Source organism: Siniperca chuatsi, linkage group LG2 (genome assembly GCF_020085105.1).
Source record: "Siniperca chuatsi isolate FFG_IHB_CAS linkage group LG2, ASM2008510v1, whole genome shotgun sequence".
Lineage (NCBI taxonomy): Eukaryota > Metazoa > Chordata > Actinopteri > Centrarchiformes > Sinipercidae > Siniperca > Siniperca chuatsi.
Window position 1 is genome coordinate 1,116,683 of NC_058043.1, and position 16,500 is coordinate 1,133,182.

The window sequence follows — 16,500 nt, forward strand, 5'->3', positions numbered from 1 at the left end:
CCCCCACCGCCCCCCCCACCGCCCCACATGCACTGTAAAAGTATTTTTCTGGCTCTGACCTGGTGGGGGTGGGGGTGGGGGTGGGGGGCAGCGGTCCAGAGAGGGAAGCCTTAATGTGTTTGCGGTGTGACTCCGGTGCCAGCTAGGCCATTTAGGAACATCGGGGGTGTAATGAATGGAAAACAGCTGTGGAACAGATGACTTCTCTCTACAAGCTAAACCTTCAGAACCCCGTCCTGGAACATTTGTGTGATTAATTAGTATGAATACAATTAAAAAAGACAATATTAGACTTTTTCTACAGGCAGACTTTCTAATGGGCTTCTCGGACAAACGGGGATGCAGTGGAGCGGAACCATTTATCCATTCATGCAGTTCATTTTCAGATCTCAGGACAGTCCGGGCCGTACGTCCTGCTCTGAAAACAGGTGTCGTTTCTTTTCCCGTATGACTCGAGGTCACAGTCGAGCCAGTTATTTATTGGCCGTCACATCGGTGCTGACAAAAAAAGGGCAGCTTCATGCTGTGTGCTTTGAAGAAACACTCTGAGCTCCCAGTGAGAAACAAGCTTTCAGAGTCTGTTATTAAAACCATCCTGAGCTTGGCGACCATTAAACTCTGAAGCTTCCTTGGCAATTAAATTCTTTTCAAAATCAGCTTCCGGCTGGTGAGAGTTAGCCCGGCCTGGAAGCCAAGGCTTTGAAAAGCTTACAAAAGTTACTAAGCTATGGCTCAGAAAGAAATAAAAATATCTCCAGCAAAAATAAGGGGAGGGGAGGGGTGTCCGGATTGTATTTGGGTGAACAGTTCACAGCTTTAAAGACCTAAAGAGAGTTCGAGCGGACTGTATGACTGTATTCTGGGGTACGGCGTAGATATTTTAGGTTAACTGGACAGAATGACGGGGAAACAACTGTAAAATGGGACCGACTGACTGTAACACAGTGGCAGGACATGTAATTCACTAACTCAATAAAACGGATTCAGCGTTCAGTGACTCTGTAAGGCTGCATGTCATGGTACCGAAGACCTTTAACACGATAAGAACAGATATTAGGACAGACAGAGAGGACTTACACTGACACCCTCCGCCTGTGAGACATATTGAGCCTCTGACGAGCTGCGAGGGTTTCAGCAGGATGAAGCAGAAAAGGTTCGACAAGCAGCAGTAAGACCAGCGAGGAGCCGTTCCTTCAGCTGAACCCAGTTCAGATCCAAAGGCACGGCCGTGTGGATCAGCCAAAATGACTTCCAGCAACGTCCCGCCTTTCCTCATTCTCACTTCCTGCTGTAAAAAGATTCAAGAACCTCCTTTCCACAGTGAAGACGTCAGCAGACGAGGACAGCTGTCACGCGCTGGGACAGTCACAGCCAAGTGATGCAAACAGGAAATAAAACCTGTGCACAGGAAGCTCTGCGTCTTTAACAGCAGCTCACTTTTCACACGCTCAAACAACAAAAGCAGCCTCTTCATCACCTCCTTAATCCTGATCCTACCACTGCTGTAGACCTGGACCACACTAGCAGCTTCTGGCTGACCTCAGAGGACCGGATCTGCAGACCGGCCTTCGACTCACTAACACTCAGGCTCGGTGTGTGCAGCTCCCACAGCTGCAACCGCTGATGGAGGCCTCATCACAGTCTCACCACATAGACCAGCTCCAGGATCACACTGCAAGACCTTCAAGGAGCCCCACTCCCCACTGTGAGGGAGGGCAGGGGCCTACAGCATGTGAAATGGGGGGGGGGGTTACGTAAGAAGCAAGTGGCTGACATTAATGATAAAGCTGGTTTAGAGTTCTGTCTCGGGGACAGAGGCCCCCTACCTGGAAGAGGCGCAGTATGTTGGCCACCATGATGGACACCGAGCTGGCCGACGCTCCGATGACCCCGACAACTTTCTCGGGCTTGACAAACACCGGCGGCTCCCCGTTGGTGCACCTCACGTCCGACGTGTCCTTCTGGATGAGCGCTTGGACGAAAGTCAGCGACTGCTCCAGCGCGTACGTGTCCCGGGAGCAGGTGTCCAGGATCCGGGCGCCCAGGGTGACGTTGGGCAACAGCTCGTCGTCGCCGTTAATCTGGTCCAGGGCGTACATCATCGCCTCCAGCCGGTGGATGCCGTTCTCCTTTTTGATGTCCCCGCACGGCATCCCCGGGACCCCTCTGGCGTGGACGGGGAAGAGCCCCCCCAGCGTCACGTCGCCCTCCACCCGTATCGAGTGCGGCGCGTAAATCTCCTGGGAGCCGGCCAGGTCCAGGAAAGCCTGGAGCATCCACAGCACCCGGAACGTAAAACCCGGGTTTATTTGGGGGAGACTGCTGGAGCGTCTGCCCATGATGTGACCCGCGTTCCTCCCCAAGACCAGTTCACTCAAAGCGGCTCCGCCACGGACTCCGACTGGAAAAACGTAGAACCACTGCAGCGCGCGAGGCACTTTTTAGGGTACTTTTACCAATCCAGCAGCCGAGTTCATTCTTGTCCCCGATCCAGCAGAGAAAAGGCTTATCAGACTACAGTGATCCCGCAGGTACGGAGTCCGGTTCACCAACGCGTGATCCCCGTGAAGTGTGCGCAGAGCCGCCGCCGCTGCACGCGCTCGCTTGTTGCTTGAGCCCCCATCCCGAGATTCAGAGGAAGAAAGAACAAATGCAGGAGGCAGGAGGCAGGAGGGGCGGCACTCCGGTAACTCCTGTGGGCGAGCCCGATGATCCGCCTCGGAGACGGGAGAACCCAGCCCGCTTCAGACGGCGGCAGCAGCGAGGACCGCGGTCCACCTGCGGGGACACATCACGGGTTAATAGTTTCCTCGAGCCCGGAGACAAGGCGGTACAGCGGCACGGCACGCGCTGCTGAGTGCACGAAATAACTGTGCTCCTCACCCCCCCGTGACGGACTCCTCACCCCCCCAGGCCCGGGTCCGCGGCCGCCGCTCAGGAATCAGATGTTGCGCGCGGGAGAAGCAGAAAAGTGCAGCTCTGTGGTGATCAGGTCTCTGAGCCGAGAGTCCAGGAGCGAGAGCTTCTCCCCTCCTCCTCCTCCTCCTCCTCCTCTCTCTCTCTCTCTCTCTCTCTCTCTCTCTCTCTCTCTCTCTCTCTCTCTCTCTCTCTCCTCCATCTCTCTCTCCCTCTCCTCCATCTCTCTCCTCTCTCTCCTCCATCTCTCTCCTCTCTCTCCTCCATCTCTCTCTCTCCTCCATCTCTCTCTCTCCTCCTCTCTCTCTCTCTCTCCTCCATCTCTCTCTCTCTGTGTCTCTCTCTCTCTCTCCTCTCTCTCTCTCTCTCCTCTCTCTCTCTCTCTCCTCATCTCTCTCTCCCCTCCATCTCTCTCTCCCCTCCATCTCTCTCTCTCTCCCCTCCATCTCTCTCTCCCCTCCATCTCTCTCTCTCTCTCTCTCTCCATCTCTCTCTCTCTCTCCTCCATCTCTCTCTCTCCCTCTCTCTCTCTCTCTCTCTCTCTCTCTCCTCTCTCTCTCTCTCTCTCTCTCCTCCATCTCTCTCTCTCTCTCCTCTCTCTCTCTCTCCTCCATCTCTCTCTCTCTCTCCTCCATCTCTCTCTCTCTCTCTCTCTCTCTCTCTCCTCCATCTCTCTCTCTCTCTCCATCTCTCTCTCTCTCCCCTCCATCTCTCTCTCTCTCCCTCTCTCTCTCCGTCTCCCCCCTCCTACACACAGCAGTCACAGCACACTCCACCCCCGCGTGTCCGTGTGATGCCCCCCCCCCCACTTTGTTTCCGGGTCTTCATGACCTGACAGTCCCACCTGAATAATGTCACACTGTAACTTACTGCACATCCATCTGTCTGCCAACACAAGAAACATGCACGTGTTCACACGACAGAAAATATGAATTATTACTTCAATTTGGTGTCATACCAAAGCTTTATTATCATTTCCATATTTCGTCACCTTCATCAAACGTTCAAGTCCAGTTTGTGTCAAAGGCTGCAGTGTCAAACCTCTGATTCATTTCAGCTTTCATTACCTCAAATACACAGTTTCATATGACAAGAAGACGGAGGTAAGGAGCCACTGAAGCCAGGAATACAGGGAGGGTGCATCCCGACAGTATTGGAATGCAGCCGCGGTCCCTGAGGCTGCATGCTACTTCACAGTCTGAAAGTCTGATCTGAGAGAGTCAAACAGAGCAGCTCCTCTTTCAGACGGACTTAAAAGCTGCGTACGAGTCCGTTTTCTGTAATACAGCAGAACTTTCTAATTGTAATAGATTTTGGATTAGTTTCAGGGCTGAAGTGTGTTGACTGCATCTGCTCAGGTTCTCCCTTTTGTCTTCTCTGAGCGTCTTTATTGTCATCCAGCTGTCTGTTAGAACAGCCTGAGGAGGACAAACTGCTTTGTTGTCATTTCTCTAAAGAGTGCAAACATGTTCGGCTGACATGACTTCCATGACTGCATCAGCACCGTACAGTTTTTAGTTTATCCAGGCTGATTGTCAGCGTGGGATCGTAGCAGTAAACCTCTAGTTAAAGCTCATAGTCCTGCTCGCTTTAAGAAGTTCACCAGCCGTTGTGCTAAAATAACTTGATCTTTTACAGAGTCATCAGCACAAATGATGAACAACTGTGTTAGAAAATATATCCAAATATCTGGTTCTTTGATAAAAATAAAATAAATCAAAGGTACAAGAAGCCTGTGGCCATAAAAACCTCTGACCGGCCTCTTCTCCGGCTGAGGCTCATGGGTATTGTGCTATTTTGACCGTCCGGCAAACTGATGTAGAAAACCTGATTCCTTTGACACAAAGTGTAAATAATTCAGCATGCTGGTCAGAACATACACTTGTTCGATCATTGCTGGAGAGTTTATGTTTATGTAAAGTTCCACTGAGAAGATCGTTTAAGGAACGATTGGAAAGGGCAATACAGAACGGGCAGGGAGGGAAAGTAACTAAGGACATTTACTCAAGTACTGCGCGTGAGTATTTCCATGTCATGCAACTTTATACTTCTACGTCACTACAGCTATGTGACAGATATAGTCACTAGTTATATTTCAGATGTCTATGATTGGAGAAAATTTCCAGAAAAGTCAAAAAAACCAAAAAGATTTGGGTCGCAGAAGTTAGTTTTTTCTTCTCCATCATCTCACGACCCCCCAGATTCATCCTGCGAGGCTTTGGACAGGGGCCCGGCCCCCAGTGGGATTTAAGCAGCTCCAGCAATACATTTTTGCTTATGCACTGATGCTTCAGTATTAATCTAATCATTTCATATATAATAATATATCACTGAGGGGGGCCTTTTTTGCAAAACAAGTCCCTTTACTTTGATACTTTAAGTACATTTTGCTGATACTAGTGTACTCAAGTTCAAATATTTGATTATTGTGAGTATTTTCAGATTATTGTATTAGTGTCCTACTTTTACTTAAGTAAAGAATCAGAATACTTCTGCACCTCCAAACGAGAAATGTTTCCAACACGTCTAATTCCTGTTGACACTTTTCTGATCTGTTGTCTTTGCCGCTGTTGCACTTCCTGCCCCAGGATTCACCTCAGGAGAGCAGAGGACATCAGAAATCACAGCAGCCTGGTGGAGGCCTGCAGATTGCTGGTACAGCGTGTCCTGACCCTGAAAACTCTGCAACAGGGAACCCTGAGAGGTACGTGCGCGTGGGCTTTGTTGTGCAGTGTGGTCAAAACTGTAAAACATGTCAGAGGCAGACGCCACGTGCAACAGAGAAACCAAATGTGGCCTATCACGACCTATCGTTCGTGTCGCCTCCGTTGTGACACTTTTCACTGGATGCTTTCATACACTGCGGCTGGAGTGATGTAAAAACGACCTTCGAGGAAATGAAAAATGAGCCTCCATAACATTACAAAAACAAGGCAGGCCATTCTTTCATTTATATCTTTTAGGCATTTGGCTGATGGACTCACCCAGAGTGACTTAAGAGTGTGAGCAAGTTCAGCGCTCAGGGACACGCGCTGAGCCAGAACACATTTGATGAATGATACATATTTGCCGACTGTTTCTGTCAAACCTCAGACAAAATGTTTCTTGTTTGATTCCATAGGAAAATGCTTTAAGTGCAAATGTGTTAACACATTACCTGGCAACTGAATTGTGGTATTGAATTTCACTCAGACGTTGCACTCAGCTATCAGACGGAATATAAGGGACTTGAACAATCACTGCTGCCAGATGCTCACAGCTACATGGAAAGGAGAGGTGGTGAGCTGGTACGCTGCGCCAGTAATTACAGGAGCAGTTAGAGAAATGACAGGTCACATGTTTGACACCAACAACCACTGGGTCCATCAGCGTTCACACATCCTGTCAGAGTGTCCTTGAGGGAATCGCCTACCTATCACCCTGCATACGAGCTTGCACCTTTTCTGTCCTGATGGAGGAGTTGCTTGTAGCTGCACAAGGCTCCTGAATCATGGAGTGAAATATGATCACGATGATGATGTAGTGAAGAGATATGCCGTGTCATTCGTTCCTTCATTCAAGATTTAAAAGCAGTGGCGTGTCTTTCTATTGGCTACATCCAGGTGATCTAACTTTCTGCATCAGACCCTCTGTAAAAATTCTAGCAGTAACTTTTGACCCTCATCTAAGTTTTGAAGGCCAATTATAAAGTTCAAGGTATACTTCAAGTAAAAAGGTCAAGTGTAAAGTTCAACACTCATCTTTTATCATCTGACACAAAAACAAAATGCTCTTTCCTAACATTCTCAGATTTGGAGTTATTGATGCTCTCATTACAATAACCTACTGAAAACTAGCTCCTTGTTTTCATGCTTCATTTATAAAGCTTGCTCTTCTCATGATGATGACTTTTAGCCACAACATTAGGGATGGATCATATCGAACCAATTTTAGCATCCTTGCATTGGCACCCGTTGGATATTAGAATTGATTTTGATGGAATGGATCAGGCCCTGTCTATATCACTAAACTCTGATGTCCCTACTAACTGTAGAGTGATTTTCTGTAATGTTGCTTACCAAGTGCAGAGAACGCATCACATGCGTAATTTTGGACTATACAGATCTTTGCTAAAGCCAACACGAAGCAAGAAAAACAATTGCCAGAAGGGGCAGAGGAAACTGACTGAACTTGCCAAAGCCATAAGGCAGCTAAACTAAACTAAACTATTCTCTTAAACAAGGCAGGGCTGACCAACACTTTTCCTCTACAGCATATTGACGTTAGCATTTAGCTCAAAGCACCGCTGTGCCTACGTGCAGCCTCACAGAGCTGCTAGCATTATTTGAATCGTGTCTCTTTGCTCTCTCTTTGTATCCGTGGAGTACTTTGTAACTCCTGTTTTGAAAAGTTCTCTATGAATACTTAAATATACTAAATATCATCACTGAAGAGACGATTATTTTTCCATTTAGTTTTTCATCATCTATCAGTTTTTTATTGTGTGGACGCACAGTATTTTCCTATTTGAATATCACCTTTATGCCCTAGAGGCAGCTGAGTCTAAACATAATAAATTACTGACTAACATCTCTATATATTTATATTTTTGAGTACTTAGTCTCTAACTCCCTGCTGAAGTCATTCTTCATGATTCTGCTGCCTGCACAAAATAAAGATAAATACATTTTAACTTTTGCTAACTGTGAGGCACCATTCAGCATTCAATCACAGCTTAGTGGCAATGTTTTATCAATGAAAGGTCACGAAAGCTTAGGGAGCCGGTGGCTTCTCACTGAGTACGCTAATTTAATGCATAACTTCAGTCTGAATAAAGAGCCCTCGAAACGTGATGAGGTAGTTGTTACTTGATCAGTTGGCTGACATTTCCAAGCATTAAATGAAAAATAACCATAATTAATCACCAACACACGTCTCAAGGTAGACAGCTCTCTTGGCAGACCTCGGTTGTTATCAGATGCTGTGTTGGAGCGGAGCCACCAGCGACTTCTTATCTTCCTGGGGTAAATGCTCCCAATAGTTTCCAAACATACAATACAGTCTATCATCTATATGTTCATGGCTTGTTTTTGTTCATGAGCAGCTCACAGCCTGGGATGGTTCTTTACTATGGGTCCCCAAAGAGGTGGAAGAAAAGTGAAGTAAATCTTGCTATAATTACATCAACTAAAGTGTATCTGTTTGTGCTTTCAGCCATATGTTTTAACAGATGGAACACATCAGCTTCATGTAGTTAAAGTATCAGCAGTAACAGTACAGAAGTATTATCAGCTTCATGTAGTTAAAGTATCAGCAGTAACAGTACAGAAGCATTATCAGCTTCATGTCGTTATGCATGTTTGCCCAACCAGTCAACATGTGTTTTGTGGACTTGGAGAAGGCCTTCAACCGTGTCCCCCGGGGGCCCTGTGTGTGGGGGGTACTGCAGGAATATCGGTGGCTGTGGTTCTCTGCCAGAAAACGGTGGACTGCTCCCTCTGGGTTGGGCAGTGAGTTACCGCCCCAAGCGAAGGAGCTCAAGTATCTCTTGTTTACCAGTGAGGGTAAAATGGAGTGTGAGATTGTACCGGACCATCACGGTGAAGAGAGAGCCGCGCCAGAAGGCAAAGCTCTCGATTTACCAGCTGATCTGTGTTCTAACCCTCACCTGTGGTCATGAGCTTTGGGTAGTGACCGAAAGAATGAGATCGCGGATACAAGCAACCGAAATGAGTTTCCTCCATAGGGTGGCTGGGCTCAGCCTTAGAGAGAGGGTAAGGAGCCCAGACATCCAGCGGGGGCTCGGAGTAGAGCCGCTGCTCCTCCATGTTGAAAGGAGCCAGACGAGGCAGTTTGGGCATCTGATCAGGATCCTCCTGCACGCCCTCCTTTGGAGGTTTTCCGGGCACGTCTAACTGGTAGGAGACCCCGGGGTAGATCCAGAACACGCTGGAGGGATTATATATATATATCTCATCTTGCCTGGGAACGCCTCAGGATCCCCCAGGAGGAGCTGGGGAGAGGGACCCTGCTTATCCTGCTGCCACCACAACCTGGCCCCGGACAAGATTAAAAATGGATGGATGTAGTTAAAGTATCAGCAGTAAAAGTACAGAAATTTTATCAGCTTCGTGTAGTGTAGCTCAATGTGTTGTATTTCTTAAACTCTATTTCTTTTTTGAAAAGTAAGTGATAACTCCAGCTGTCAGATAAATGTAGTGAAGTAAAAAGTACGATATTTATCTCTGAAATGTAGTGGAGTAGAAATAAAAAGGAGCATAATGGAAATGTTTAAGTAAAGTACAAGTACTTGAGTAAATGTAGTTACAACACCACAAATACCAGGCACTAGTTTATATACTGTATGTTAGGAGGACTAATATATGGTTGACAGTTTTATTGTTTCCTCTTCTGCATGTCTTTCCCAAATACACCTGGCATCACTCTTCAGAAATGTCAGCGTGCAGGGCAAGTAGCAGTCCAGCCTCGCTGAAGCAGTTAGACAGTAAGTGCTGACATCATGAGCATTGTCACGGTTGGTTAGCGCTGTAGATTAAATGTACATACAGATGTAACTGATGTAGAAGTTCCTTTTTACTGCATGCTTGCTTTGTGCCTCAGGGAACTGTCCAGGAAAAGAAGTCAAAGTTATGTTTAGCAGCTGTTGCGAGTTGTTGTCTAGGAAATTCTTGCTTGACAGATATTGATTTTTGTTTGGCTTTACACTAATGTGATTCTGCTGTATAAAATATGATGATATGGCCTTCTCCAGAAAACAGACCCCCTTAAGATAAGATTAAAGAAATCATTATTTGTGCCAAGCAGGATTTCATAACAGGACCTGTTGTATTTGACAGCCAACCTGTTGAAAGTTTCAGATATCTTGGTTCAGTTCTCGACTGCCAATTGAGCTTCTCTGAAAATACAAACTATATTTTCAGTAAATTTACACAATAGCTTTATCTTCTGAGGAGACTTAGCAGTTTTCATGTGACTCAGTCAATCTTAGAAATTGTTTACAAAATCATCATAGTTTGGTAACCTGAACGGCAGGTTTAGCAGTAAGCTGGCTAGAATAGATGGCATTGCCAGCAAAATAACTGAGATAAAGCCTGACTGATAGTTCTCAGCCTTTATTTCTTCAGTTTGACAATCTGAGCTCTGGGAGGAGCTACAGGCTGCCTCTGAAAACCCAAAATATTTTTAAGATAAGTCTTTTGTTCCAAGTGCAGTCTACAGCCATGCAGGCTGTACCGCAATGAAAATACTAGCATGCTGATCTTTTGGGGGTATAGTGTTAACTGTCAAATCAGCAGTAAACACAGAGTGCAGCTGAGGCTGATGGGAGCGTCATCAGCTCTGCAGGTATTTGGTCAGAAACCAAAGTGTCAGACACGTTAACATGTCGACCTGATGGTGGCGCTAGATGGAAAGTCAGAGGATCAGCAGAGTTATTACAGTTCATCCTGAGGGGAGCATGAACGATGAAGCACGTTTCATCCCAATCCATTCAACAGTTGTTACATGTATTTAGATATTTCAATAAAAAACACAAACGTGAACCTCATGGTGGCGCTAGAGGAGAAGTCAGAGGATCATCAAAATCAGTAGGATTCATTCGCTGGGGAACATCAATATCTGTGTAGATGTTGAGATATATCACTGCATAAGTGGTTTCTTGTTACCACCTTTGTTCTAAATGTTACATGTTCTTGCGCTGCTTTTGCGTTTTAGTGAGCAAAAGACAATTTTCCACTCTGGTGGAAAATAAAGTTCTATTTTACTTTATTCTCCAACCAACAACCTTGCACTTGTCATTCTCTTTATCATGTATTTTAATTATTTAATTACACACACGAGTGCCTGGAATTGGTTTTTGTATGCAACATCCCGCTCATGACTTTCAAGTTGCATTTATTCCTGATTCAAATGTCTAATTGACATTGTCATGGCCTTGACACACCGAGCCGACCTCAAAGAACTAGTGCAGACAAAGACTGACTGATCAAACGCTTTGCGTCACCTCACATCAGCTCATGTCTTCAGTTAAAAGTTGCACTTGAACACATCACAAAGACAATATGTGACGGCCAGCTGACGGCTGACTGAGAGGAAATGTACTCAGTATTCTGTGTTTGTCATACAAAAGAAAAAAACAGGCAAGACTCAGTTTTTCAAAAGACAAACTAGCCTGTCATTTTCACACCACCGTGAATATGTTGTGCTGCTTGTCGAATGGTCAGAATACAAAATGTGAATATATCTGGTTAATAGTTGCAACTGGCACAAGTTTCATTTCGCTTGCACTGGCATTGTCAGTAGTATTCAGATCCTTTACTTAAGAAAAACTACCAGTACAACAATGTAACAATACTCCATTAGAAAAAAAAGTCCTGCATTCACAATCCTATCTAAGTACAAATAAACAAGTATCATCAGCAAATTGTATTTCATCAATGGTAAAAGTATTGGTTCTGCAGTAAAATGTCTCCTGTGACTGATATCTGATTCTGTCTGACATTATTAGAATAATACAGATGCATCAACCTTAGAGCAGCATTTTACTGCTGTAGCTGCTCGAGGTGGAGCTAGTTTTAACTGCTTTATATACAGTTAGCTATTTTTATATACAGTTAGCTAGGATTAGGGTTACCTAAGGTAGCCTACTTGAGTAAATGTACTTAGATACATTCCATCACTGACTGTCAGAGCGCAGGTGGAAGCAGAAGAGGTGAGGATCTAGCACACTAAATGGCTGAAAGATAAACAGCCAGTCACAGAGCTCTTTCTCTGTCAGACCTCGACCGCTGATTTCACACGCTCGGTTGGCTGACTGCTGCCACCTGTGCCAAACACACAGCAAAAACAAAGCTCAACAACTGCTTGCTGCGTCAGCACCCTCAGATAGGAAATAGTCCTAAAAGGTGTCATTTGGTTTAAGGAAAAAGTCAGAAACGGTCTCCAGCCTACCTGACAAACCTACACTTGAAGACCTTTGTCTCGATGTCTTGAGAAGAAATATTACTTAAGTGGAGGAAATCTATTTCTTGTCACAGCTGAACCGTACTGTAAACTGTATTGATCGAGCAGGGGAGCTTCTACTGTCTGCTCAGCAACCACTCAAAGGTTAAGCACCTCGTGGCGGAGTGTGTGAGTAGATAATATGCACACACAAACACTGACTACCTTTTACCAGACACGTGAGCCGACCTGCCCGTGCTGGCAAAAGATTAACGAACAAACCATTTTTTCCCTAGTTTGGCACTACAAACCCATATACTCGACCCGGCCCGGCTCGGCTGCTGATACCGGTTCTCGTACGGACTCGCTGCCCTCCTCCCTCCTCATACATGCTGAGCAGCAGCCGAAATGGCGAAGAATACCGAAGAACTGAGGGGTCTCAGGGCTCGCCAGATTCCTTCATGTACCAGAGTCAGGCAGTAGACTCAGAGCTTGTTATCCTGTGGATACTCTTCCTGGCTGAGACTGCAGTTTGGGTGATAATTAGAGTACTTGTGGTGCCTGTTAGTGTTAAGAATTTTTTAGCATGGAGACATCCAGAGCTGATCCTAACGACCGGTACTGTGTGAATGTGAAAAAATGATTTGGAGTTCAGACACAGAGGTTGGCAAAATGCACAGATTCACTCTGATGCTAACAAACCTGTTATTGAATCTGTTCTCTCTCTCTCTTATTAGCAACGCTCAGTGTACCAAACACTCAGCTAGCAGCTTCTCTCTTTTTTAAACTGGGCTGTTCTCTGGTTTGTGTGTCTGTGCTCAGCCAAAGATTGTTGATGAAGTAAAAGAAGCATCACTCTGTAACACCGCTGTACAACCGCAGGTGGACTGCGTGTTTTTGTAGTTCATTCATCTGGAACTGAAGCTTAGAAAACAATAGTCTTGAATTTCATTTCTTATTTCTGCTACTGTCATGATACAACATACATCTGAGTTGTTAGGTTTTTGTTTATTTAGTGTAAAAATAAAACGCATGTAGCATCAACACAATTATCACAGGAAGTAAAGTAAAACATTTAATGATTTCACAAGTTATCAGCTTCATGTTTACACCTTCGTATTTTGGAAGGACTTCCACTCAACACCCGCACATCCTGTGTCACATCCTGTGTCCTTCACTGAAAGGTGCACAACGCCCGCGAACACCTGAAAAACTCGAAAGTTCAATATATTTAGAGGTCAGGACTCGAGTACACCGAGGCAACATAACCACACAAGCAGCCAAATGGTTTCCAGTCCAGTCGGCCAGACTCCAGCAAAACCACAGAAACGTCCTCAGTACAGTCAGAAAATACCGCGTCGATTTTCAGACATGTAAGCGTGGATTATTAATATGAGAGACAGGAAAAACTAACCGAAAGCAGCAACACTGACAGTTGTCAGAGGTGTGTAATTTGACACAAATTAGTTATTTTACATTATATTCTCCTTGATGTAGAATACAGTAGCACTGCACCTTCTTTCACAAGAAGAAAGCATCAGAGGTAAAGACAACATGCAAACACTGAACGGGCTAACTGTGTCGAGTCCCGGCTGTCAGAAGTTACAGGCTTCAGGTCGAGAGCTGCGGCGGTGAAGGACGAGACCAAAGCTGTTTACTCCTTCCGTTCTACTCTTTGATCCAGCTTTTGTTTTATTGTCTCACTTCTTCACTGCGTTGTTGAAATGCACTTCACAAGGTCATACAAGGCGCCCTTACACAAAAACCTCGACATTTTGGGAAATATGTTTATTTGCTTTCTTGCCGAGAGACTTGTGTTTTAGGATGAAAACATTTTGTGACAGTTTTTATTTGCAAAGTTTGGGAGAGTTTTTGTACTTTTCTTGTTTTTCATGTAGTGCGGTCCTCCTCTGGACCCTGGTTCTGTTTGCCATAAATGTGGCAACGCTTTGCTAATTTACTTATTATAATCTGCACCTTGGTGGCTTTTTAAACTATGTTGATTTTACTTAAAATTAAATGTATCGTTCCATAAGGCAGGCCACCTTACATGAATAATAATAAGAGAAATAAAATAACAGTTCAGTCAGATCTTCAGGCTGGGGTGAGTTTCTTATACATTATGTAAATTAGAGCAATGTAATTAGTTTCCTATATGTGATGGATGCAAAAGTTAATGTTTGAAGTAATAATCATAATAATAGTTTATTTGTATAGCACTTGTTTATACTGCAGTACTTATCGATCAACCTAAGCTCGAGGGCGCCCTCCCGGTGGAGAAAAGGTGATGCAGTGCCACGGGCCGCCCTGCAGGGCTTCCCCATGAATGCATGGTGAAACTGCCCCTCAGAGTCTGCCAGTGCATACAGGTAACACAACGCTTGTTAAATAAGGGGTATTTACTTTTCCTTCACAGAGCACGACTGGACCTCTGATTCCTGTTTCCATTTGAAGTCGCCCAAAAAGAAACCGCCCGGGTCTGCTGGGAGTCTTCTCTCCACGTACGGATTCTGTGTGTTTTCCTGTATTGATTGTTATTTGATGGTGTCACTGAATATTTTAAAGCACTCTGTCCTGTCAGTGTTCGCTGAAGCAGCATATGAACAACTGAATAATGCAGGCATGCAGTTAGAAAAGCCATGAAACGTGTTCGGTCAGGTGACGTTTCCGAGAGGTGACCGGAGCCAGAGAACCAAAGAAAACACTAAACACACACATACGTATATTGACTTCTGAATTTTATATTCTGTTAGTGTCTAATAATGCAGCACAATCTTATTTAGTCAATATTTAACATAATATCCCCCATCGCATTGTTTCGTATGTCTTCGTATTATGAGCCTGTGTGCTGCATGTTTTAAATAGTGCCTGACGATGATCGATTGATTTTTTTTTACTAACATTAATATTTTCTTTTTATCATTGCTCTGCATGCTTATAAATGATCTCAGTAACTTTGTAATTTAATCTCATATTCTGTTTTAATGGTGACTCTGTAACGTCTGTCCAGGGACGACAACATTGTGGAGCATTTACAGCAACGTTTATTAATGTGCACTGTCCCAGTTAAATAAACCAACGAATAAATAAAAATATACTCATTTAAATTCAAAATATAAATAATAACTGCTGCACCCAGAGCTTGAAGTGGGAAAAATACATCAGCAAATGATTACGTACTTGTGTTTGGAATTTCTAAAGCGAATTAGAGATACTAGTAGATACTAGTAGATATTGCATTCATTTATCAAATAAAGTGGACAACCATTTTAATTATAGATATAAAAATGATGTACTTGGTGTGTGGACAGAGAAATGCAGCCTATTCAGGTATATAAGTCTGGGACAAAATATAAGACAACAGTGACGATGTCCATCAAAAATAAGACGTCACAGTTTGACCAGCAGCCATCTTGACTTCATGTGATACGAGGAAGCAGCCGGAGCGCTCTGCATTTAATATCCTGCCGGTTAACGGCTGCAAATGGAACGGCAGGATAACGTTACTGTGAAGGTACTTTAAACGTATGTAGTGGAAACTACTAGCTGCCTCACGCAGTGCCCCCTGGGTAATGCGGTTTAGTTCGGGCCGTCCTGAATCCCCCGGAGAACGGAAACGAGCACGAAGAGAAATCATCTCTCTCACACAGACCAGTTTACTTCAGGGAGAGTCTACAAATGTTAATACAAACCGGGGGGGGGAGTGTAAATATCATTATGTATCAAAGGAAATCTGTATTAATCGTATTTGTATTCTTCTGATCCAAAACAATTTAATACATCATATAAATTGACATTTTAAACTATTTGGTTTCAAATTTCTTTCACTGGAGGCCATTTTAAAATAATCTTTCTCCAGAGGAAAGAATTCATTTTCTCTGGTACTCCTCATGCTTATCAAACTGGTTTTTATGGCTGTGCACATAAAGCCTTCATCTTTTTACCCATCCTACAAATATGCAGTACAGCAGAAGAGAACAATAATATCTGAAGTGGGAGGTACATTTACTCAACTTCTGTATTTCAGTACAGTGCTGAGGTACGCTACTTTATTTACTTTCAGAGTGAACTATTTGTACCTCGTCACAGCTACTGTTACAGGCTACTTTTCAGATGAAGATTTAACGTAAGAAAACACGCGATGAGCTTCTAAAATACGACACATGGTTAAAGATTAAAGCAGATGTTCTTCTGATTTAAAGTCTCAGAGTCTCTGAGTTGTCATCAGTTCCAAAGAAACATTTCCCCTCAAACGTCTTGCATGGTGTCATTTCAATAACTGTTTAAATGATCCAATTTTTTTTATTTTATTTTATTTAGCTGCATGAAGCTAATAATACTTGTGTACTTTTACGTAAGTTGAATTTTGAATGCAAGACTTTTCCTTTAATAAAGTATTTTTACATTGTTGTCGCTACTTTTAATTAAGTAAAAGATCCTGAAACTTCTAAGTCCGAACCTGGAATTAACTTGAATTTAAAGCTGAGATAAACCAAAAGAAAAAGAAACTCATCAGAAATTAAATCGAGCAAAATCTCTTCATTCATTAGGATTTCCATCATCTTTCTGTCCTCATGACAACATTTGTTCCAAACACAAATGATTGATTAAACTTATTTGTAAAGGTCTCGAGAGACTAATACA

At 44.1% G+C, this 16,500-nt stretch overlaps 1 protein-coding gene and 1 long non-coding RNA gene across 6 annotated transcripts in view; one reads left to right on the forward strand and one right to left on the reverse strand.

The window, feature by feature from the left end:
- The window catches only part of LOC122886169 (metabotropic glutamate receptor 7), a 278,435-nt gene that overhangs the window by 244,114 nt on the left and 17,821 nt on the right, over nt 1–16,500 (reverse strand). For 3 of the 5 annotated variants that reach the window (XM_044218166.1, XM_044218168.1, XM_044218169.1), the window contains exon 2: nt 1,827–2,778. The exons of 1 other annotated variant lie outside the window; for it this stretch is intronic. In XM_044218166.1, the coding sequence (XP_044074101.1) occupies nt 1,827–2,339 (513 nt within the window). In that variant the 5' untranslated portion in view covers nt 2,340–2,778. Of the gene's footprint in view, nt 1–1,826; nt 2,974–16,500 lie in introns of those variants that run through there. One more of the 5 variants, XM_044218167.1, reaches the window with a different exon arrangement.
- Nucleotides 2,880–15,030, forward strand: LOC122886505. Its single transcript, XR_006380378.1, has 3 exons — nt 2,880–2,992; nt 5,505–5,620; nt 14,273–15,030. It is a non-coding gene; the product is annotated as an uncharacterized LOC122886505 (long non-coding RNA).